Source organism: Channa argus, chromosome 9 (genome assembly GCF_033026475.1).
Source record: "Channa argus isolate prfri chromosome 9, Channa argus male v1.0, whole genome shotgun sequence".
NCBI classification, from domain to species: domain Eukaryota; kingdom Metazoa; phylum Chordata; class Actinopteri; order Anabantiformes; family Channidae; genus Channa; species Channa argus.
Window position 1 is genome coordinate 63,469 of NC_090205.1, and position 25,380 is coordinate 88,848.

The 25,380-nt window shown below is 44.1% G+C and overlaps 1 protein-coding gene across 1 annotated transcript; it reads right to left on the reverse strand.

Annotated features, from left to right (window-relative positions):
• Positions 1-91: 91 nt before the first annotated feature.
• On the reverse strand, positions 92-25,366 carry LOC137132506 (kinesin heavy chain-like). Its single transcript, XM_067515056.1, has 26 exons — positions 24,680-25,366; positions 16,086-16,173; positions 15,354-15,427; positions 15,152-15,256; positions 14,261-14,309; positions 14,117-14,172; positions 12,698-12,785; positions 11,772-11,896; positions 11,417-11,521; positions 11,104-11,252; positions 9,452-9,600; positions 9,174-9,343; positions 9,024-9,092; positions 8,726-8,932; positions 8,438-8,584; positions 8,069-8,257; positions 6,119-6,236; positions 5,890-5,966; positions 5,593-5,702; positions 5,231-5,332; positions 4,830-4,890; positions 4,675-4,746; positions 4,397-4,501; positions 2,401-2,617; positions 1,983-2,138; positions 92-1,757 (listed from the first exon to the last, which is right to left on the reverse strand). Exons 1-25 carry the CDS (start codon positions 24,821-24,823, stop codon positions 1,990-1,992), a joined length of 2,925 nt encoding a protein of 974 aa, XP_067371157.1. The 5' UTR covers positions 24,824-25,366; the 3' UTR covers positions 92-1,757; positions 1,983-1,989.
• Positions 25,367-25,380: the final 14 nt, after the last annotated feature.

A 25,380-nucleotide genomic window follows, 5' to 3' on the forward strand; every position in this document is an offset into this window, starting at 1 on the left:
TTAGAGAACAATGACAAACAAAAATTCAGCAAAAACTTAAGACTGCTAAACTTGACCTGTGCTGTGTAAGAGTTAAAGGCTTCAGATAATGTTCACACAGAGCTGTTTATTTCATAGGGAACAACAGTAACACCTTAACTTCACATTTATCGGCGTGTGTGCACATGTATCAACAAGATTGGAATTAAAAAAAGCAAACACATTGTTTTTATAAAATGATCTTGAGGGTTTTCACACCTTTATGAAACAGAATATTAACTCACTAGATCCTCTCTTTATCTTCATTAATGTGAATGATTTCAGTAAAATTTCTTTACTGCAGTCGATACTTTTAACTGCTTAGTTACCTTCTAATGAAAGGTTTATAAGTGTTTATGGATGGCACATGAAGCAATTTAAAAGGAGTATTAAACTAAAAACACTGCAGATTAAATAATTGACCAATGTCAGAAATATCAACTTCCTGTCACATTTTCTTACAACTAACAAACAGCTAATGAAGGATCTTTAAAACAGGCATGACAATAAACTTACTGATACTAACAATAATAACAGAATCTGTTTTAACCTGGATTGTATTACCTCCGTGTTAATATCTAAACATTTCATGATTTTATAATTTATTTAACATGCTGCAGGATCCACAACAACTGACACGAGGCCATAGACAAACACTGAATCACACTGAGGAAATCTGAGCACACAAACAGCTGATCAACACCCTGCCAACAAAGTAAAAATCCATAAATTCCATCTATAAAAATGTTTTGTAATAAATATGAAATGTAACAAACTGTCAAGTTTGGCAACAGTCATTTCAAAAACACTTTAAATACTATGGAACATTAGGAATGATAAATGAAAATACTTGACTGGACAAAGAAGAAATGTTTCACTTTACAAGACAATACATTTTAAAAGCTTTAACATACAACTTCATATCCCAATCACACAGATTCTTGACAAATTGTGTTTATTCCTAATTATATCTCTTTGTAAAATTATGACCATACCAGTATCTTAAAACTACACTTTTGGCTGTATATTCTGACTTTACTGTAAACATTTTTAATTTTCAGATTTTTTATATTCGTAAGTTCTTCATGTTCATTGTTATTTTATCAAAGATGTTTAAATAATGCTTAAATGTGTTTTCATTTTCCTGCAGTTTCAGAATTATAAACATTAATGAAAAGATTATTTTATTTCTGTATCACTGTTACAGACACATGTAAAACATTCATCAGTATAACACTGATTAACTATAAGCTATTAGTGAATTAATTCTGCGGAGGAAATCATTTTTGGGTCTTTGTTACAAGATGATTTGATGCTAAAACAATTTTATTTCAATACTTTAAACCCCAACCTATTTACAGAGATTCTCGCCATTCTTTGCTAATTTCCCTTATACTTTGTAATCAATCCTGTACCTTTGTTTTCATTTTTAGACTTAATGTAAAAATTAAACATTAGTTTTACATTGGAGTTCATGATCAATCAAATCCTTGGAAACTTGAAACAGAAAGAAAGTTTGTCCATCAGACAGACTCAAACAAGAGTAATTCTTTGTCAGATAAAAGATCATAGTCAGTGCAGGAAAAAAGCACTTGTTGGCTGTTAAGGTAAAAAGGCAGTTAAGGAGGAAAGTGGAAACAAGGAAACTGGTCCCAGTGAAGGCAGAGTGGTGTAAAGTGTAAAGTTCTGAAATCCAAAAGATCCACAGAAAAAGAAAGTGGTCAAATGTCGGCTGCTACCTGTGAAGACAGGAAGTAAACAAACTTTATTTAAACTGACTCATGTTAAAGATCAACAACTTTTGGCTTGTCACTTCAGGGGTCGCCACAGCGGAATGTTATCCGAACATTGATTTGGCATAAGTTTGTTTTTGCGCCAGATTCCCTTCCTGCCACTGTGCTACCGCGTGTCAGATTTGAGGGTTCTGATAGTTCTACGATTTTTTCTTGAGAGACTATTCTTACCAAGAGCTTACTGGCTGAGGTTCTGATGGGTATGTTGCTGACGGAGAGAATGATGACGTGGGGTGGATGCCACCGCCCCTCCTCTGATGGCTGCTCTGGTGGATGGAGAGGAGGACAGATGCTGGTGGTGCTGGTGTCCAGCTCTGATTGGCTTGGCTGCATGGAAACAAGTGAGTCAGCTTTTAGAGGATCACCCGGAAACACCTCCTTCTGGAGAAGAACTTAACACTAAAATCTCAAAGGCAGACCATCATCCCCAAAGGTCCTGAATCAGCTCCCCAGGGGACTTGCAGCAGGCTCCCCCAGAAAACATGTTAATGTTTACATACCCATAACCAAAGAAAACCTTGCCTGTAGGGCCCCCTTCAGGACAAACCTCAAGCTAACACTGAATAATCTGCAGTGGACATGTCCTCACCAATCTGAGCAGAGGGCCCTCTCCTGGTCAGGTTCTTGGAGTGGACAGCCTCCTTGATACGGTCCACTTCCTGCTGGTAGCGCTTACGGTCCCTCAGAGCTGACTCCTTGGCATCCCTCAGGGCACTTTCCAGAGCTTTCACTCGCTCTGCTGTAGCCCGCAGACGCTTCTCTATCTTGGGCAGCTCACAGCGAAGGTCTGCATTGTCTCGCACCAGCTGACGAACACAAAGGAAAAAGGTTGTTGCCAACTCTGAGTCTGTGCTCTGCCTCAAACTGATGCTGTGTGGTTATTTTTTATTTATTTATGTAATTACTTCTCATTGAGATTATAATTTCTTTTTTTTACATTCAAAGTCATACTATTATACTGCTATACTACTATGCACATATGGAATTTCAAAGGTTAAGTATTAGATCATGAAACTGTTGGTAACCTTCCCACAAAAAAGAACACATTATTATCTGTAATAACTCTGTTATTCTGTTTGTTGAGGGTACTATAAATTAGTTATACGAGGGAAGGCGTGAAATAGTAAGGATTTTTAGAAGCAGATTATTGGTCTTTATCACCACAAGCATCCAACCAACATAAGGAGAACAATAGCATTATTGATCTATGACAGGGTCAATTATGATTTAAGGAGGTCCATATAAATGTCCTCATGTGTCCACAGCATCATCATGTTTAAATTGCATTCTAATTTATTTATACATTACAGTTCATTTATATATTTTAGTAGTATTGTCTTTGTAACAGCATGTACACTGTGAAAGCTATAAGTCAATGCCATTTTAACAATTCAGGATCCATCATATATAGAAAAGACCTCCTAGTTCCACATCATCCCAGTAGACCATTTCAATCTCAGAATGCAGGCCTACTTGTGGTTCCCAGAATTCCCAAAGGTAGAATGGGAGGCAGAGGCCTGAGCCATCAAGCTCCTCTCCTGTGGAACCAGCTCCCAGTTTGGATTCGGTAACCAGACACCCTCTCTATTTTTAAGTTTAGGCATAAAACCTTCCTCTTTGATAAAGCTTATAGTTAGTTATAGTTATACTGCTATAGGCTTAGACTGCGGGGGCACCCACCGCCCAATGCACTGAGCTCCTTTCCTCCTCTTGTCCCACTCACCCACAATTGTCACCACTGTATGACATTAATTATGTGTCATCTTTTTCCCGTAGTTGTCCTTCTCTGCCTCCCTCTCTCTGTCCCTTTGTGCAGGTGTCCCCAGCTTTGGAGCTGTGTTTTCCAGAGTGTAGTTAATGGTCCTAACAGCCTGCCCAATGTTTTGTTGTTGCTCTTTTCCTTTTCCTCTCCACTTTCTACTCAACCCAACTGGTCAAGGCAGATGGCCGCCCACGCTGAGCCTGGTTCTGCTGTAGGAGTTTTTCCCTCTCCACTGTTGCCTAGGGCTTGCTCAAGGTGGAATTGATAGTTTTCTCTATGTATCTTCATAGACTTTATTGTGTGCCTTGAAATTACTTTGTTGTGAATTGGCAGTATATAAATAAAGTTGAGTTGAATTTAATTGAACTTGTCTTCTCACTCACTTATTATTTTTCTCTCCCTGTCACTATTCAGTAAAGGCCTGCCCTACTCTGCATGTGATTGGCTGACATTCCCACCTTGACCAATCTCAGTCCTCATGCCTGGAGTACTGGCCAATCAGAGACAGGTAGGATGTCCCTGTTGCTGTTGGTGTAGAAACAACGTCAGAAAAGAGTCACAGCTCGAAATGTAATCTCTGCCAAAACTGAATAAAAGCTCAACGGTATGTTGGGTTCTGCTCTAGGTCTGGACAGCTATGCTGTTTTGCTAACAGCAACTGAAAACTACAGTCTGCAGCTTGGATGAATTCAGTAACCTTGGCAACATGTACTCAATGAACAAAGGCTCCATGAATCTGATTTCTCAGCGTTAGTAAATTGCTCAGAACATGAAGCCTGTCCAGGACCAGCACACTGTAACCAGGTGTGGGTTAATCACCGACCTGTTTGTGGACCTTGCTGAGCTGTTCCAGATTATTTTCTAAGAAGACAATCCTCTGTCTCTGAGCCAGGCTGCCACCTGCTTCATCACTGTCGTTCTCCGAGCTCTATTCAAAAAAGAAACAGACTAGAAGCATCCTGCTGGACTTTGAGGGTAAAAAGAAAAGAAAAGAAAAGAAAAGAAAAGAAATAAATCTAACTTGACCTAACAAGACATGGATCGGTTACACCAGACTAGTTTAAAGCCTCATCAGTTCAGATCTGACTCATTGCTTCTTACGTTCTTGACCCGAGCACCGATGTCCTGGATGAAGATTTTACGAAGGTTGTTCAGCATCTGCAGCTCTTTGGCCTATGGAATTAAACATAAACTCAGCTCAGATCCATCAGAGCTGGACATAAAGATGTGACAAATGTAAAACATTATCTGCATACCACGGTCTCCTCCAGACCCTTGAGGTCCTCTTTGGCCTGTTCTCTCTTTTCATTCAGGAATCTGTAATAACAAAAACACTGTTATTATCAAAGCTGGTGCAAAACAAAGCAGAGAAGCTGACTGCTTATCTGGACTCCATATCAAAGAGGAAAACAAAGTTCCACAAAAAGCAGGCAGGTTTGGAAACATCACTAAAGAGCTGCAGTTAAAGCTCAGACAATGAAACACGTCTTTTAGTTTCATGTCTTGGTGTGATGTTTAAAATTCTCCTAACTGACTCTGGTTTACTTTGGTTTGATCCAAAACAGGAAACCATATTTACACTGATTTGTGTAACATAAAGAAACACAGCAGCAGCATTTTTACGTGCGTCATGCTGAGCACAGAGGGACAAACTTACACGAGTTTCTGAAGTTTCTGGTCTTTCTTGTGATCCTCATCTCTCAGCTTGTCAAAGTCTGACTGAAGCTTCCTGTTCTCCAGCTGTAGAGCTCGATTGTCACTGAAACAGCATTTAACCATCCATCAGTTCCCTGAACAGCTACAGTCTCAGAAGGCTCTGAAGACTTTAAAACTACAAGGGCACAAATATCATGAAGTGACACAAACTGAAGATACACATTATGTGCGTTGTCTCACAGCAACAAACATGAGTCATTAAAACCCTGAAACTAAACATGTTCAATGAAAGAAAACTATTTGAAATATAGGATGAAGCTACGTTAGACGTAATAATCAGAAAAACAATTATTAATTGTGCACTCTTTGAGCTGCTCCATGTCTCTGTGTTTCTGCTCAATCTCATCTCTTAGTCGACTCAGCTGTTTCTGGTGAACTTCTCTGTGGTTTTCCATCTGTTCCTCCAGGGTTTGCTGCAGAACACAAACATCATTTTCATTCACTGAGGATTGAGTACTTTAACCCCCCTACCAATGCACATAGCTGTTGCTTTGCTTCCCACATGACATCTTTTAAATATTGTGCATCTCACAGGCGGACTCACGCCTGGTACGGGTGGGGAGTTGAGGCCTAGTTCAACAACAAAATGTGAGCTTTTACCTTCATCTCAACAGCATCTTTAAGTCTGCTCATGTGTTCCTTCTCTTTGTCCATCACCGTCACCTCGTGCATCTTTCCTGCACACACATGCACTTATCATAAAGACCTGAAGCTGTTTTCAGACTTTTAACTTTTGTATTCATCTCTGATCTATTGAGCTGTGATTGACACTAACAGCTGCCAACCAATCACAACAGGGATTCCTGTAACCATGGTGACACAGTCTCACCTTGAGCACGGAGTTTAGCAACCTCCTCCATCAGAGCGTCCTGGCTCTCCTCCAGCTGCCGTTTCTTCTGCTCCACCTTCTGCAGGTCATTGCTCAGAGATGACAGCTTCGCCTGCAACTGCAGCAACAACAATACAAATATTCATAACATTAACATCTAGCGAGTACATCACTTAACATCAGCCTCTGCAGTGGACAGTGATGTAACAATTTAAAGTGATGATAGAAAACAGATGTGTGGATACTGACAGAGACTGAAACTATAATTGATGCATATAGAGCAGCACATATCCCAGTTCATGTCCACACTGCAAACCACCCAGATAACTAAAGATAAAGAAGTGCCGCTGGACAGTAACAATATTTGTAATTTGGTCTGGTTGGTAGGAAGGGCTAACAGTCAACTAAACTTGATTTCTATCATAACAGTAATAAGAAGTGGTGCTGCCTGTACACCTGGATGGAGACTGTAAACTTTGTGTCTTTTGCCCCTGTAGTTGTCCCTCCTTCTCTGTCTCACTACTGTGTATATTTAACTTAGTAGGACCCAAAACAGGGTTTATTTAAAAAAAAAAGGAAAACTGAAAATCACTCCATGAGGAATGCAGGAAAACACACATAGTAATACCTAAACAAAAGAAAGACAGAACATGAACTTAAACGCGCTGGAGGGAGAGGATAAACTAAATTATAACTGTGCTGGGGAAGCAAGGGAACCTAATAGTAACTAAAATCGAGCAAACAGGGAAAAATAAATGAACAAGCCAAACATAAAATGCATACTGACAGAAGGAGACAAATGAATACCCAAACATAAAACCGGGGCCAAACAAGTGGGGATAACAAAAAACTTAACCTACATATAGTAACAGAATGAAACAAACAGGAAACCAAGCCTCAGACCAAAACGTAAGGGGAGATAGTTCAAACATGGGGATCAGGCTGAGCACTGAGGGAGAACAGACAACGGGGAGAATGATGTCCAAAAGTATCGACTGTCCATAGAAATGTTCACGGTTCGGGGAGGAGGAAAGGAGACACGATCTAGCGGGGACAGCTGGGTATAAGTACATGGGGGCACAGGTGAAAACAATCAGGGTTTACAAAGAAAAGAAGTTAAAGAAACTAACTAAGAAATGGTACTGAGGGACTACAAAATAAAAGCCAGGGGTTAAACTAAAGAAAACTGAAGTCCAAGAACCGGAACCGTGACGGTCTCCCTCTCTCTGTCCCTTTCTGCAGCTGCCCCTGGCTTTGGAGATGTGTGTTTTCCAGTATGCAGCTACTGGCCTTAACAACCTGCCCAATGTTTTGTTGCTTTTTGTTGCTTTTCTTTTTTTCTCCACTTTCCACTCACTCCAACCAGACAAGGCAGATGGCCACCCACCCTGAGCCTGGTTCTGCTGGAGGTTTCTTCTGTTAAATTTTTTTAACCCTTTTAAGGGTTTTACCTCTCAACTGTTGCCCAGGGCTTGTTCAACGGGGGTTTGTTAGGTTTTCTTTATGTATCTTTCCAGACTTTCCAGACTCTCTGTGATATGTTGTCCAGCTTTTTCAATATTTCCTTTGTGTAACTGTTTATATAGTAAAAGTTAAACATGTTTAACCTATTGAGTTTTGCAAGATGTAGTTCAATGTTTATAAGAATAAAGTTAAATTTATACTCTTGAAATAGAACCATATTTTCATGTGCACTGTTCAATGCCAATGCGCTGATGCAAACAGAGTTAGAATGATGTCAAGAGCTCCAGGTACAAGCCATTACCTGAAAAGAAGAACGCACATCCCTGATGGGCTGACAGCTTGGTGTGTCATAACTCCAACGTCGGCACGCGTTTATTTCTCAAGCTTGTTCTTTAAGTTAAACTGTGTGATTCAGCTCAGATTTCCTGTTGTGAGGTTTAAACAGTAAAGTACTCAACAAGTAGTAAAAGTGAAAACTTTGTGTACCTGTGAGACAAGCAACTGGCAGCTGTTGAGCTCCTTCTCGTTGGCCTCCATCCTGCTGCTGTTCTCTGTCAGGCTGACCTCCAGCTGTTTGCTGCGGTTCACCAGAGACTTTACCTCTGACTTCATCTTACTGATATAGAGGCGAGCTGTGGTGAACTCCTCCTCCATCACACTGCTCATTTCCGTCATCTGAAGAAACAAGGACTGAGTCAGAACAGGTGGATTCAGTCTGATCATGTCCCCATTGTCTGTTGTTGACTTCCTGTAATGCTCTGTGTCTCCGTCCACTCAGGGCTCACCTCAGTTTCTGATAAACTGAGAAGCTTTACAGAAATCAACATAGAAAACAAAGATCAGCTCGATTCTTACAGCTTTTAGGTCAGTGGTCCCAAGAACACTTCCAATGTCACTGAGATCTCTGAGCAGGAGACTGAGAATTTCTGCAGACCTCTTCCTATGGTGAGAGATGAGCTCCTGCAGAGAGGAGAACTCCCTCTGAACGGTCTCCAAATTCACCTAGAAACAAGTAAAGAAGAGCTGCTCACTGAACCAGTCTGAACCACTGAACAGTTTTGTACTTATTCCTGTGTGTGTGTATGTGTGTGAAGTCAGTTTGTATGGTCTACAGAAATTTCCCACTCCTGTTTGTGGACTCACAGTTTTTTGGGCCAGCTCCTCATTCAGCTGCTCATTGCAGCGGTTCTTGTTCTCCACTTCCTGGCTCTTGTGGTCATAGTTGACGGCAAGCTCCTCTAGCGCCTGCAGCACCTCCTTCACTTCCTCTTTGGCCGAGTCGCTGTCCCCCTGCAGACGGGACAGCTCCTCCTGCAGACGCTCATAGTCCTGATGGCTGGAAACCAGGAGCTGGATTGGTGGAAGGACACGAGCAGGTGCAAGGTTGATTAAGAGACTCATGGACATATGGGACAGACTGTAAACCTTAGGTGAGACTCACCTCGTCCTGGTCAATCAGTTGCTGTTTGAGTTTCTCCACTGTCTGACTGTGGTGGTTTATCTCTTCGTCCTGAAGCACCAACAGACTGTTTTAAATTTCCACAGGTTTAGACACAAACCTGAGGTCTTAGCTGGCTCAGGTGAGACTCACCTTGTCGTCCAGCTGCTGGTACAGGTCAGTGATCAGCGTTTCATACTGCATCTTCTCCTCATCAGACAGAGGAATGGGTAGCGGGGTCAAACTGTCTATTCCTGCAGGGGTCTCACTGCTGCTCTTCTTGTTCCTGCTGCTGAGCTGCTCTTCCACAGGTACAGACTCACCTGAAAAAAAGAAACAACAGATTCTGTAAGAACTTGATAAACGTTCACCCAGGCTCCTGGAGATTTCTGTGTTTGAGTGAACCCATTGCTGAGTATTTTACTATTTACCTTTCCTCCAGCGTTTCAGCTCATTCTCCAGCTTTTGCATTACGATGTTTAGACTCTTGTTCTTCTCTTTCTCCTTTTCGTACTTCTTCTTCCACTCTTCAGCAGTCAGCTCCAGATTCACAGACACTGTGTTCTTAATGGTTTTAGCTCTAAAACACAAAAATAGCGCAGGAAGTGGTTTTAACTGTCAAACTCTGTCCTCCAGCTGCAGAGCTCGATTCTCAATGAAACTGCATTTAATTATCTATTACACAAACATAAGGTGACACAAACTCAACATTTACAACATTATTTCGTTTGGGTCATTGCACAGCAACAAACATCTATTGAATTGCTAAAACACTGAAATGTGTCCAATTACATGAAAACATCTAAAATGAAGGATGAAGTTACATTAGACTGGATAATCAGGAAGTGGTATTAACAAAAAATCTAAGGCTCTCTAACTGTCTAACATCTAAATATTTTCTAGGAATCACAGATTTTATCAAGTCTTGCCTGATGTATTCCCTCAAGAAGTATTGGAACAGAGTATTATTATTATTATTATTACAAAGCTAATGAAGCTTTGTGATGCAGTAACTGCATCAACCCTGTGACATCAAACTGTTGTTATTTTTCTTCTGATGATAAGTCCTGATAATTAACTTGTCCAGTCAAAAACCTGAGTGGACAGTGTTTTTTGGATCACTGTGCATGATTAAGGTCCTCCCCATTAGTTGTGATGCATTTCTCTGTAAATTTGCAGATGACATGTTTCTTTTCACCTCTGAATTCTGCTGCTTCCATCTTCAATAAAGATAAGTGATACTGTTCCAGAAGCAGCCGTGCAGCCCAAACCATGACACCACCTCTACTCACAGCTGAGCTTGTATAGTTTGGATCACGAGCAAAGTCTTTCACTTTGTTCTCTTGTCTGTCGGAGAGGTTCATTTTGGTCTCATTAGTCCACAGAACTCTGTTCCAGAACGTTTCTGGATTGTTGCTGTACCAACCTGATTTTCTAGTTCTTACTGTAGAAGATGGGTTTAAATCTTGTGGTATGGTAAACCCAAATGTTTTTAACCCACAGACCGGTAGAGATAAACTTGCTGTCCCAATACCTTTGAAAATGTATTATTTATTTAATTTGGTTAGATTGCTAATCTCAGTCCAGTCTTGATGGAGATGATTTCTCATGAAGCTTTATTGATGTTCAAATAGTTCAGTGTTGTTATGTCTCCACGCTGGTGAAAGCCATAGAAAGTTAAAGGACAAAAGTCAGTGTGACCTCACATCCATTACATTATCATTAATACAAATGCTCAGAAACACCTGGAGCAAATTTCAACACCTTTGTCACAAACATCAACTAGGTATCACAGATTAACGTGTTAGACAAACATGAAATGAAATATGTGAAATGAAAATTTTGTTTGTTACTGTATAGGCTGACTTAAAGACAGTGGGATCATGCTGTGAAACTGATAAATGGTAAATGGTCTGCCCTTCTCAATGCTTCCCACCTCATTTAACCATTGATGACAGCAACAGGCCACACAGAGGGGCAGGAGGAGTAGGGATCAAACTGTGGACAACCACTCTACGTACTGAGTCACAGCCACCAACAACCAACTGTTATTGTGATAAGTAAGCCAGGTCTGTTCCTGTACCTCTGTCCAAACATGAGGGTGGACTTGGTTTCTGCCTCATTGTAAACGGACGGCGAGCAGCAGATGATGATGGTGGTTCGACAGTTTCCTCCCAAAGAGTCCTGCAGGATTCGGGTCATCTTACTGTCTCTGTACGGGACATGGGTTTTCTACACACAAACATTATGATACAAAAACGCAATGTAAATATTTATTCACATTAACATGCTTTGCTACATTTAGGAAGATGAAATTTCTCGTCCATAAATTAAAAACCTGAACATTTAAGTCAGACAAAATGTTAAACCAGAGACACAGAGACACGAAGACTCACAGTTCCTTCACTCAGAGCAGCAATGACGTTCCCCAGAGCTGATAGAGACTTGTTGATGTTCTTGGCTTCATCCAAAACAGCACCTTCTGCTCCTGTCTTACTCACCTGAAAATCATCATTATCATCATCAGTATAGAGTTTATAAAAAAAACTACATCCATAGTTAGCTGCTACATAAAAAGTCTGTCGTTAAACTGTCAATGTCTGTGCTTTTATTAATTCGTTCATCATTCATCAACTGAGTGTTTTGTGGTGTGCTGGACCGCTCTTACAAAAGAAAGAAGATTTCATAAAATCATCTAGAAGCGCTGTTGTTACTATGTGACACGTCATGAAAAAAGTGAAGCAGAGTGACCTTTTCACTGCCTGCCAAGTCGACCAGGTAAAGTTTGCCAGACAGCTTCGTCTCTGTCTCCACATTCTCCTGCTTGATGCTGATCAAAAAAATGCTGTGAGAGCGAGAGCTGTGCTCATTCATGTCTGCAGAGAGAAAACAGGAAACACACAGTTATTATACTGACACAAAGCACAGAGAAGAAAATCTCATCTATGTAGCTCAGAGAAGAACTAAGGGGTCATTAGCAGCTCCTCAAGGCTGCAGCACTAATTACATCTGTAACGTGAACAAACAAAACTGAATTTGTCCTGATGATGGTGCAATGGCCAAGATGGTGGAGTAGTTCCAATGCAAAAGGTTGTTTATTGGATGAAAATCTGAACAGAGTTTTGTGGAAGTAGTGTGTGCTAACAGTAATTACTGTACTGCCATAGTGGTAGTAACAGTAGTAATAGGTTTAATGGTGTGGTAGAAGTTAAGAAGTAACTGTACAATTATTCTGATTATTCTTATGAATGCCAGCAAGGCTGACAACACTTTTTGGATAATAAATAAATGAATTAATGAATGAAGCAGTGCAGACTGAAATAGAACTTTTCTCTATTCTACTTTACTCACTTTAGTTTGCCATAACAGGCTGAAGGGGCAAATCACAAAGAAGCAAGTTGTGTTAAAACTTATTTAGAATTTAGTTAAAACAATGGGGAAGACTGTGGACATAGTGATAATGATGCTCTGCTCTGATGAATCAGCATTCTGCAACATCGGCTCAGCCTGGAGATATAACTTCAACAGAGTTAATGATGCAAAAGCATAAAAGGTGGGTCTGATCTAGTTGAGCTGATACTGTGTTTTGAGGGCTTCAGTTGCAGTTAGTAGCAGTATTACAGTAGTGGGGTAGTAAGGGTGGTAAAGTAATCTCAGAGTTACATTTAAATACTCACTGGTGACGGCGACGTGTCTGTTTGCTTTTCCCTCATCAATAACATCCATCACCTCCTCAGGACTTGAGACAAAACGCTCTGTACAGCCCTGACAGAAAACACAGTACTCAGAGTGTAATACTGTACACACTCTCCTTTTCTCTCTCTACCAACTTCCCCTGGGCTCCATCCTCAAAAAGTATGGTATTTTTTTGTTACGCAGATGACAGCCTGATCTATATGCCACTGAAGAAAAATTATGCTTTGTCTATTAAATCCCTTCTGTTATGCCTTGATGACATTGACTGACTGGCTAGCCTTAAGCTTTTTAAAGTTTAATGAAAATAAAACAGAAGTGATGGTGTTTGATCCAAATGGCTGCAGTAAACCCTCCCTGGTTGACTTAGGCCCTTCGGTCCTGTATGAGAGGCTTACAGTTTTATATCTGGGTTTTAAGATGGACTGTGATTTTAAATTGGACCGACAAATCAGCGCAGTTGTGAAGTCTAGTTTTATCCACCTTAGGCAGCTAGCCAAAGTAAAGCCCTTTCTTACACTGCAGGATTTTGAAACAGTAATCCGTGCCTTTATTACATCTCGGCTGGATTACTGTAACGCACTGTATTTTGGAGTTTGCCAGTCTTCCCTTGCACGTCTCCAATTGGTTCAGAACGCTGCAGCTCGTCTCCTGATTGGAGCGCGCAAGGTGGAGCACATAACTCCTATCCTTTCCACTGGCTGCCAATGCATTTTGGAGTTCACTTTAATATCCTTTTATTTGTTTTTAAGTTTTGAAACGGTCTGGTCCCTTCATTACCTCGCTGAGCTTCTTTTTCCCTTCAAACCTTCCAGGAACCTCAGGTCAGCTGATCAGCTACTCTTGAAAGTACCAAGGTCCAAGCAGAAGCTCAGAGGGGACATAGCCTTTGCTGTTGCTGCACCTAAATTATGGAATGCTCTACCTCTGCACATTAGGCAGGCCCTTTCATTGTCCATTTTTAAAACTGATCTGAAAACCCATTTACATTCCTTGGCTTTCAACCCAGCATGAGACTCTGTTGTCTTTATTTATTGTTTGTTTTTATTATTATTATTATGTATTGTTTGTTTATGTGTTTGTGTTATTATTTGACTATGTACAGCACTTTGGTCAACTTTGGTTACATTAAAGTGCTCTATAAATAAAGTTGAGTTGAGTACATACTTTAGTAATGATTCTAGAGTACATGTACAAATAAAAGCATCAATGCAGCATCCTCACTGTATAATCTACACTAAAAATAAAATTAAACTGAAATATGACATGTTCAGACTGTACATACTGCAGAACTGATACTGTAGATACTGAAGTACAGATTCTGTAGATATATTGATGCTGTAGTACTGGTACCAGGTAAAATCTGATATAACCAAGTCACTATTCATCAGACATTAAAGTACCTTCACGAAGGGAACTCTGTTTTTATCTTCGTGAACTGCCAAGTTTGTCTTTGACACTGAAACATGAAGAAATCAATGTGCAGAACATTTTAAAAAACTGAAACATGGTATATAAATATTACGTTAAATATTAAAGATCTTCACCATCAAGCAAGTCTCGGATTTTGTCCAGGTAGATTTCAAAATAAGAGACCTGCCAAGAGATAAACAGATTTACATTCAATATGTACTAATATAACAAAATAGCAGTATGACAGAACAACTATAGTATGTGACTAATAGAAAATACTTAAAACAGAATCAAAGACAGCACAAAGACAGCACAAAGTTTTTTCACAGGTTAGTGAGGAAAATACGAGACCAGGACACCAAACTCAATCTATAAGAATTATTATCCAGTCTACTTTAAGCTTTATATAAGTAAAACCCTTTATTAAATCTCCCTGTTGACACACAACCTGTAGAGTCAGGAGTTTGGCAGGCTAGGTCATAAATGTCATAAAAAACATATTTTCAAGCACAAATCCCTGAGATTGGAGACTGGTGACCTGTCCAAGGTGTAATAATGTGAATTCATCTGAACTCTGCTCACTGTAATTTAGAAAAAAGGAAGCAGTAGGCAAACAGTAAATATATGGAGAACAGGTAGGTCATTGATCAAATCACCGGTTATTGTCCCATCGGTTATTTAACTCCTCATAAAATGACTAATGACATGGAACAAGTGTAAAACTGTTAAGTGACTTTCAAATCAGATTTAACTCTAAGAAATGAGATCCAGTAGAATTTATCTCATGCTAGATCAAACTCTATACGAATGGATTATAGATTTAAGTCTTTATTAAATTCACTCCAATTGATATGTAACTTTAAAGCCTGGTTCAGATTTACCTCTTTAGAAAAAACCCCACCTCTGATCAGATTTAACTCCTAAATATCATAAACAACAATGTCCAGTGCCTCAGTTCAATAAATCAGTTTTACATTTCTATTCCTAATTTAACAAAACTTTGTATTTATGAGAGATGACATCACCTTAATGTGAAACTCCAGGTTTTCGTCCATTGAGTAAATGTGGTCAAAAATGTCTTGAGCAATTCGAGGTATTATGCCCATTAGACGAGAGTCGTGAAGGTTCCCCTAAAAAATATTTTCAAACATAAAAAGTTCTTCAAGTAAAACAACAAAAGCTTTAACACAGCAACACACTCACGCGGAAGTTGAACTAAAATCTGACCTCCATGGTGTGAGTCTTTCCTGATGACGTCTGTCCATATGCAAAGATCGTCCCGTTGTATCCGCCCAGTACGTCTGAAATCACACGAGTGCATTCAGCTTTAGGTTATATGTGAAACAAACGCTTTGTGCAGCCTTGTTTGTGTATGCTGCCATTAGGTTTAACCACCTGCAGACACGGTGACACAAATGACACACAGCTCCACATCTGTGCTTTGTCTGATGATTTGATTTCAGAAATCAGTGACAGTGTGGCTCAAAAGTGACATTTTGATTATTGGACAAGATACCAAAGAAAATAATTCTGTCTCACATCTCGTTTGTAATTGGCTTCACATGTACATTATTAGGCCTGGCCTTTGTCAATAGCTGGCTTAATTTAAAGGGGGAATCCTATCCAGGGCATAGATTACAGGGCAGCCATTAATATTTGTAGAACTCACGGTCATGATGACCATTGTGCCCTCATCAGATCTAACAGGATTATTCATTATCTGTTATATCTCAACTCTGACTAGCAAAGTGGAGGCTTGGCCACCATTTTCCTCTGTTTTCTTTTTTAAATATAGACCTGTTATCTGAACCACAAGACCTGATTATTTATGAATAATCACAGTAAAACTGGATTATTACAGCCCTAATAAAAACATACAATATCAAAGTAAAATGTTATTAATCACTTTTAATCTATTTACATAATGGAAATAAAGGGTTAATTGCCAGGTGAACTCACCTGTGACAATCTGCTTGGCACAGGTGTCGTACACCTGAACTTGTTCCGTGTTCGGAGGAAAAACCCGGTCAAATGCATACGGCTTTCCCTGCAACACACGAAACAATTTGTCAAAATAAAGGCTCTAGTTTGTGAATTGTTTCATCACTGTAATGTAGTAACACACCACCCACCGGTGCTGTGAGAGAGTTCAAAAGAAACACACCCTGGTCTCCTTAAGCTACAGATGAATTCTGTAGCAAAGCTTTGTTTGGCCTATTCAAACATCCTTACTTCACTTGTGATAGCTACATGAATCACTTTCTCACCTTGAGTTTAACATCGACAGGTTTGACTCATAGAACATAATGTTTTTTGTCCTCATTAAGCTTTATTACAAACATAAATTCAGTCTACTACTTATTTTACTTGATTTCAATCTTGCCAAGTCACAAAGGAGGAAGGCATGCTAAGAAATACGGATTTGTTTGTTCAATAACTTTACTTCCTGATGTTTGTAACACAATAACTTGGTGTGGACAATTTTTAGCAAATAACTTAACATAATATATATCAACAATCTAACAGCCTTGGTCATAGTATAGAAAGCTGCTGAGCAGACTGAACTTTTCACTAATGCTTCATAGAAGATTTAAGTTAGTAATGATGAAGGACAGATAGAGACTAACATTGGATCATTATTATTAACTTTATATCAAGTTCAAGAAGAGTTATTTAAGTAGCAGTACTGAACGAGAGAGACTCTGGACAGGCTGTTCTGTCGAACATAAAGGGCAGAGCCAGATATCTAGAAATGTGACTATTGACTAAGAGTACATAAACCATATGATGAATTTCCAGTGGGTGTGTACTGGGGTCATATTAAATCTGTAATTGTTGTCATGTATTGCTTGTAAAAATTATTAAACCCCTACATGAGGTTTTTACCTGATAATATTTTTTATACACTGATTAAATATTATGTAAATTAATGTATGTGTCGTCACCCTTTTTAAGGTAATTAAAAACCCACCTAAATCATCATTGGTGCAGCCAGAGCAGGTTGACTAGAAAACTTCACTGTGCAAAAAGGAGAGGAGGCCACCAAGACACCTATGACCTATCTGAATGAGCTTTAGCAGCTGAGGTGGGAAAGACGGGAAAGACAACTGTAATTTGGTTCATCCCCAATCGCATTAGCTAGAGTTTGGCATGTCAGAGACCATGAAGTCAAGTAGAAGAAGGTTTCACGTCACAGCTGGACTTTGGGTTTCTAAAGGGGCAGTCCATGGCTCTAACACACTTGGAAACTGGATCGTTTTATTCAAAGATCAGATACAGGCCCCAGCATTGAGCACAGCATCATAAGATCAACACATCAAACTATATTCACTGATAGCTATTCACGGATACAGATTCAGAACTGAATAAAGAGCACCGCACAGAAGAAACCAAGCAAAACTTTTTAGCGGAATGATCCCACGATGGTGGAAACGAGCTACCAAACTCTGCGCGCTCAACAGTCTCTCTCCCAATATTCAAAAAACTGCTGAAAAAGTGACTCTTCCGCATCTTCCTATGCACTTAAATCTATTTAAAAAAAATACAAAATCATTTCTGCTCTCTCGCACTTGCATCTCGCGAACTGTGAACACTCTTCTGATAGGACTTTGCTTTGATGTTTTCTCCTTGACTTAGAGTTTTGCTTGCATTGTACCTCAGTTGTAAGTCGCTTTGAATAAAAGCGTCAGCTAAATGACTAAATTTAAATGTAAAGATTCCCCCCCCCCCCCCCCCCCCGTTGTATACAGTGGATTATAAATGTATATACTCTAACGGCCCAGCAAGTGGGTTAGTGTGGGGGCGGATGCAATCTGCCCCGAGGGAATTATGGGTAAATGTGTTCTGAATAGTTCTGTGCTTTAATTGCTTAAATGTTAAATGTTGTTAAATGATTATGTTACAGTTAGTATTATTAGGTGTGTTCACATGTTTAGGTTTGTTATGTAAAGTGTATGTGTTAGCCGGCACCGTGAGGGAAGGTGATGGGTGTATGAATGGCCCTCACGGTGATCGGCTACTTGTGGGTGTGTTCAAAATAAAGCTCAGCTATCTCTGTTGTGAGAGGTAGCTGTAAAAAGGCAAGAGTTGTGTTGTGATTGCTTATGTCAAACAGCTCGAGGCACTTGGGGTCGTGCGGTGTATGGGGCGCAAGTGTTCTCCCTTCCGCCTGCCATTTTGAACTGTTCGTTGACGTTAGCTTGCTAGCACCCAAGCTAGCCGATTAGGTTAGTTAAGTCAGTTAGGGTTAGCCTTAGCTTTAGCTTCATCGCCTCCCACAGTTAGCTCCCATAAACCGTGGGTTGCTACATTGGTATCAGCAAGTGGGATTTATCGTCTAGTAGACGCCATAATGGAGCGAAGCATAGGCGAGTTAGAGCGTGCAGTCCTAGAGAGCAGCGTGCTGCTGGAGCACCTCAAGCTGGGGGCACGGCGAAAGGCTAGCGAGTCATACCGACCCGACGGCACCAGTGTGGGCCGGTCTACACACTGCAACCCTGACCACGGGAGACGCGGACCGCTACCCATAACGCCAGTAAAGCTACCACGTTACAGTGGGCTGACTCCACTGGACCTTACCTCGCCCAGGTCGAGTTGGCTGGCCTCCATGGGGGATGGAGCGGTGAGGAAACGGCTACTCACCTGGCCCTGGCCCTGGAAGGTCCTGCCTTGCAGGTGCTTGCTGACCTACTCCCAGAGGATCGTCGGGAGCTCCAAGCCATCACTGCCGCTCTCCAACGGCGCTTCGGGCAGAGAACCTCCGTCGAGCAGAGCAGAAAGCAGCTAGCTGGCCGCTACAGACATGACGGAGAGAGCTTGGGGGCTTTCGCCGCTGATGTACAGCTCTACACCCAACGCGGCTAACCCACCTTTCCGGTTGCAGCCCAAGAGGAACTGAGCCTCCACTCCTTTCTGCGGGGGCTAGCACCAGAGCGACTTCGCCAACATGTCTGCCTGTCCACACCCCGCTCACTGGAAGAGGCCCTGAGGGAAGCCGAGCGTGCAGAGGAGGTGTTGGGGGCTGGTTCAGCACCGGGCCGATCCCCGTACTGGCACAGCCCAGTCAGGGCAGCCAGCCGGGAGGCCACCGGGGAGTGCCTAGAGGGAGAGGTAACCAGCCGGGCCCAGCCAGCTGTCACACAACGATGACCGAGGGACGATCGCTGCCACCGCTGTGGGGAGCCAGGGCATTTCGCCAGGGACTGCCTAGCTGCGAGCCCTCGCCCCAGAGCTGAGTCACTGACGGGAAACGGATACGGGATAAGGCAGTGAGGGACCCCTCATCCCACTTCCAACCACTCCTCCAAATAGACTGCCCCACAGTGGGACGCTGTGGAGCCGCTATGGGGTTGTACATAAACTGTGTCATCGCAGGGCAGCTTTGCAGGGCGCTAGTGGATACAGGATCCACCATCTGCCTGTTGCCACGGGGGATACTGCCGGGGACCGCTGGTCCTCTCCCCGCAGACTGGACTCCCACCACCACTGAACTGCTTACGGTGACGGGAGAAAAGACAGTTATGCCAGACAAGAAACTGTTGCCTGTGGTGGTGGGGGCGCAACAGATAAGCCATGAGTTTTGGCTTGCAGACATTAGAGACGACTGCATTGTGGGTCTGGATCTGCTGGCCCGCTGGGGAGCTTGTGTCGACGTGCCGGGGTCTGCTATCTGTCTCGGTGCAGAGACCATACCCCTCCGGTCAGGTCGGAGTGCTGCTGGAGAATCCCAGAGACGTCGTGGGAGCTGCACAGCCAGGGCCAGTGCACCCCAGCCGCCTCATCGAGACCATCGCTCTCCAGCCCAGGCCGGGCAAGAGAGGCAACGGAGACGCCGCGGTAGCTGCACCACCAGGGCCAGCGTACCCCAGCAGCCTCATCGAGACCATCGTTCTCCAGCCCAGGCCGGGCAGGAGGGGCAACGGAGACACCGCGGGAGCTGCACCACCAGGGCCAGTGCACCCCAGCCGCCTCATCGAGACCATCGCTCTCCAGCCCAGGCCGGGCAGGAGGGTCAACGGAGACACCGTGGGAGCCGCACAGCCAGGGCCAGCGAACCCCAACAGCCACCCCCCCGTGCCTATGCTCCTCCCTCTGATGAGACTGCTGCCGCTGTTGCGGAGCTAGCGCAGCGGAGCGGTGGACACCTTGACGCAGCGCAGCGGCAGCAGCTGAACAGGCTGCTGCAGGACTTCATAGACATTTTTGCTGCCAGGGACGAGGACTGCACTAGGACGGGCCTGGTGCAGCAACACATTGACACTGGCGATGCGCCTCCCATCCGCTTGCGGCCCCATAGACTGCCGTTGGTGAAACGCCAAGCCGCACAGGAACTGATCGAGAGCATGGTGGCCAATGACATCATCGAGCCCTCGGACAGCCCGTGGGCTGCACCAATGGTGATGGTGCGAAAAAAAACGGGAAAATGGCGCCCCTGTGTGGATTATAGGCGTTTAAACGCAGTAACTAAGAAAGACTCTTACCCGCTGCCCCGCATCGACGATGCCCTGGACTATGTTGCTGGATCCTGTTGGTTCAGCTCTTTTGACTTGCGTAGCGGGTACTGGCAAGTAGAGCTGGCACCAGAGCCCCGCTCAAAGACTGCTTTCACCATCGGGCAAGGACTGTGGCAGTTTAAAGTAATGCCTTTTGGACTTTGCAATGCTCCTGCCACCTTTGAACGGTTGATGGAGCGTGTTCTTAAGGACATTCCACGGAGCCGCTGTGTTGTCTACCTGGACGACCTGCTGGTGCACGCCAAGGGCTTCGAGGACGCCATCAATAACCTTGCAGGCGTGTTCATGGCCATTCATCAGGCTGGACTGCGGCTTAACCCAGCGAAATGCCACTTGCTGGCGAGAGAGACTCAGTTTCTGGGTCACGTGGTCAACGAGCATGGGGTAACCACGGACCGGGCCAAGGTGGCTGCAATTAAGGAGTGGCCCCAGCCAACCACCACCAGTGAGCTGAGGAGTTTCCTTGGCCTAGCCTCCTATTACCGGAGGTTTCTAAAAGACTTTGCCACCATTGCCAGTCCCCTCCACCGAGTGACTGAGAAGGGCCGGCGGTTCGAGTGGTTTGAGGCCTGCTCAAGGGCTTTCCAACGTTTGAAGGTGGACCTCTCGGAGGCTCCTGTCTTGGCGTACCCTGACCCCCAGCAGCCGTTCATTGTGGACACAGATGCCAGTGGAGTGGGAATTGGAGCGGTACTCTCTCAAGGGGGGGAGACAGGAGAACGAGTGGTGGCCTACTACAGCTGCAGTCTGAGCCGCCCTGAACGCAACTATTGTGTGACTAGGCGAGAACTGTTGGCGGTGGTCCTGGCTGTAAGACACTTTAGACCATATCTCCTTGGCACTAGGTTCACTTTGAGGACCAACCACACCTCTCTCACCTGGCTGCTCAACTTCAAGCAGCCCGAGGGCCAGGTGGCAAGGTGGCTGGAGATCCTCCAGGAGTATGATTTTGATATCCAGCACCGGCCAGGGCGACAGCATGGCAATGCGGATGCCCTCTCACGAAGCCCCTGTCTTCTGGACGAGTGCCACTACTGTCGCCGCCATGAGGAACGAGAGCTGGGGCCATCAGCAGCTGCAGTCACCACCGGGGAGGGAGAGCCATTCAGCAGAGAACAGCTGCAGCAGCATCAGGAGATGGATCCGGTGCTGGCTGAGGTTCGGAGCTGGCTGGAGACTCAACAACGACCGGAATGGCCGGCCATTTCAGCCAGAGGGCCAGAGATCAAGCTGCTTCACTCACAGTGGGGCAGCCTGGAGCTCTGTGACGGTATCCTCTACCGGCGGTGGCGGGCACCAGGTGGGGGGGCTGACCGCCTGCAACTCTTGGTCCCCAGTGCTCTTCGGACGGAGGTACTCCGGTGGGTCCATGGATCTGCCGGGGCTGGCCACTTTGGAAACTCCAAGACGGTGCGCCGTTTGCGACAGCGTTTCTACTGGCCAGGCTGTCGTCAGGACGTGGAGCTTCACGTCCACTGCTGTGATGACTGTACAGCTCAAAAAGGACCCACCCAACGCTCCCGAGGGCCTCTGCAGCAGTACCTGGTCGGTGCGCCTATGGAGAGGGTCGGCGTGGATATCCTGGGCCCTTTTCCCACTACCGAGGCTGGCAATCGCTACATCTTGGTCGCAATGGACTACTTCACCAAGTGGCTTGAGGCATATGCATTTCCGGACCAGACTGCCACCACAGCTGCCCAGCGACTGGTGGAGGACATGTTCTCCCGGTTTGTGGTACCGGAGGAACTGCACAGCGACCAGGGGCGGAACTTTGAGAGCCGGCTGTTTGCTGAGGTGTGCCAGCGGCTCGGGGTGAGAAAGACTCGGACCACACCACTCCACCCTCAGAGCGATGGACTGGTGGAGCGGTTTAATCGCACCCTCGCAACTCAGCTTGCCATTCTAACCAGCCGGCATCAGAAGGACTGGGACCAGCACCTACCCCTGTTCCTGTGGGCTTACCGGACTGCTGTCCAGGAGTCCAGCCAATGTACCCCAGCCACACTGATGTTTGGGAGGGAGCTCCGGACACCAGTGGACTTGGTTTTTGGGCCACCCCCGGAGCCTGAAATTACGGGGGGCCCAGAGTTGGATTACCTCAGGCGGCTCAAGGAGCGCCTTAGTGTGGTCCATCAGTTGGCTCGGGAATCCCAAGGGGATGCTGGGGCCCGACAAAAGCGGGCATATGATGGACGGTGCCATGGACACCCTTTTTCAGTTGGGGACAATGTCTGGGTGTACTGCCCTGTGAGGAAGCGGGGGCTCTCGCCAAAACTCACCAGCCACTGGCAGGGGCCCGGAGAGATCCTGGACCGGATCTCTGACGCGGTGTATCGGGTTCGCATGCCGGGAAGGGGGCGGAGGGTGGTGTTGCACAGGGATCGGCTGGCGCCATATCATCCTCTGGCTCCTAATCCGGTGACAGAACCGGAGGACAGTCTTTTGTTGGCCACTCCCAGTGCCAGCATGAACAATGGTGGACTTGGGGCTGAGCCTGGTACGGTGAGTGGGCCGCTACAAAGACCGGCGCGTGCTCGACGTCTGCCGGGACAGTTAAGAGACTTTGTTGTGGGACTGAGTGACTGAGGGTTGTGGGGATACTGAACCCTCTTGGGGGGGGGGGCAGTGTAACGGCCCAGCAAGTGGGTTAGTGTGGGGGCGGATGCAATCTGCCCCGAGGGAATTATGGGTAAATAGTGAACTCTGAATAGTTCTGTGCTTTAATTGCTTAAATGTTAAATGATTACGTTACAGTTAGTGTTATTAGGTGTGTTCACATGTTTGGTTTGTTATGTAAAGTGTATGTGTTAGCCGGCACCGTGAGGGAAGGTGATGGGTGTATGAATGGCCCTCAGGGTGATTGGCTACCTGTGGGTGTGTTCAAAATAAAGCTCAGCTATCTCTGTTGTGAGAGGTAGCTGTAAAAAGGCAAGAGTTGTGTTGTGATTGGTTATGTCAAATAGCTCGAGGCACTTGGGGTCGTGCGGTGTATGGGGCGCAAGTGTTCTCCCTTCCGCCTGCCATTTTGAACTGTTCGTTGATGTTAGCTTGCTAGCACCCAAGCTAGCCGATTAGGTTAGTTAAGTCAGTTAGGGTTAGCCTTGGCTTTAGCTTCATCGCCTCCCACAGTTAGCTCCCATAAACCGTGGGTTGCTACAATACTGTATGTGACACTAATAATAATCTGATATCTACATGTCTGTAACACACGTAACTGTATATAAACAAACTGTATGCGTAATGCGTAACTGTAATTTATCACATGTATAACAGGGATGCCTCTTCAATAAAATGACTCCTGCCAAGGTAACTGGATCCTACTGGGAGATGAATAAACCAATCAGATACAAGACAGATGATTGCTGCTGAGAGATGCATGAAACACAGGCTCTCTTCAGGCTTACGGTTTTTCACTGAAACAGGAAGTGTAAACATTTATAATTCTTTAATATACTGTATATGAGATGTCATACACAGGCCTTAGTTTAAGTAATCAAAATTGGTTCCAGTCAGAATTCTTTAAGTGTATTTAGATCTTTTTTCTTTATTTTTGGGTCCAGAGAAACTAAAAGTGTCTTCTTCTGCTCTAAGAAAATCAAAGTTCAGGGTTTAAACTGTGGACCACAAACCTCATTGTGACCCCGTGTTGGCCTTCAGCTGGTGGTTGTTATGGAGATAAAAGGATTTTCCATGAGAGCTCTCTCAGAGCAGCTGAATCTAAATTATATTGTTTGAAACAAGGAACTCATAAAAAAACGTTGTTTTGTGTGATTTACGTGAAACAAAATCATGAAATCGGTTATTATTAATAGAAAGCAGAGACGGATGTGTAGAAATGAATCTGCACGAGAATATTTATCTTAAATGGGAGACGAATTTAGATTTTATATTAAACTGAGTTTTGATTGAAATAGGAAACATTGATGTCCCGAGGATTTTCTGATAATGCTTCCGTTGCTTTTATTGCCGCTGACGGACAGAGGGTGTGACGGTGGAAACCGCGGTGTACCTACGGTACCTTCAAACCACAGAGACACTCACCGCCACCACCACCGTGTCCTCTCCGTTAAACTTAGGGACGTCTTTGTCTCCGCGGCTCCGCTCTGCGTCGTTCAGCGGCCTGAAGCGGCACATCACCTTCACTCCACACACCCCGCACTCCGCCGCGTCCACCATCACCGACATATTCCGTTAAACAGACGGAAATCTGCAGAAATACGCCAGGAAAGAGAGCGCAGCTACAGCCCTGGTTCACTGTAGCTCCACACGGTCCAGATCAACAAGGAAGAGACCTACAAATTTCCTCCTCCAGCGACAATAACCTGAGTCCTGCCAGTAAACCACAGGTCTGTCTCCGGTAGATGATGACTGATCACTCCACCTCATACAGGTTCACCCTGGACCACCGAGCCAGCCGCGGGGCACTGTGGGAGATTGAGTCCTTCATGTAACACAATTACCAGGAACAGAATAAACTGATTACTTTGGTCAGCATAATTACTTTACAGACATGTCTGATGCAACTGCAGATACAGTACTAGCATGACAGTAGAAAATCTGTTAGTCTGGCATTCAAAATATTACTGAAATAAAAGTTTAGCCAAAGCACTTTAGAATGTTTCTTCTTCACCCATTAACACCATGCAAGGTGCTTACCTAACCCACGGGGAGCTATTTGGGCTGTGTCTTGTTCAAGAACACATCGATACATAGCCAGGAGGGACAGGGAATTGAAGCCGCCC

What these genes read in the sequence shown, in the direction of transcription:
- LOC137132506 (XM_067515056.1), bottom strand. Translation starts at nt 24,823, where the DNA reads ATGTCGGTGATGGTGGACGCGGCGGAGTGCGGGGTGTGTGGAGTGAAG. An exon ending in AAGATGCTGTTGAGATGAAG is followed by an intron (nt 5,703 to 5,889) that starts GTAAAAGCTCAC and finishes TGTGTTCTGCAG; the next exon opens with CAAACCCTGGAGGAACAGAT. An exon ending in CAGAAACTTCAGAAACTCGT is followed by an intron (nt 4,891 to 5,230) that starts GTAAGTTTGTCC and finishes TTGTTATTACAG; the next exon opens with ATTCCTGAATGAAAAGAGAG.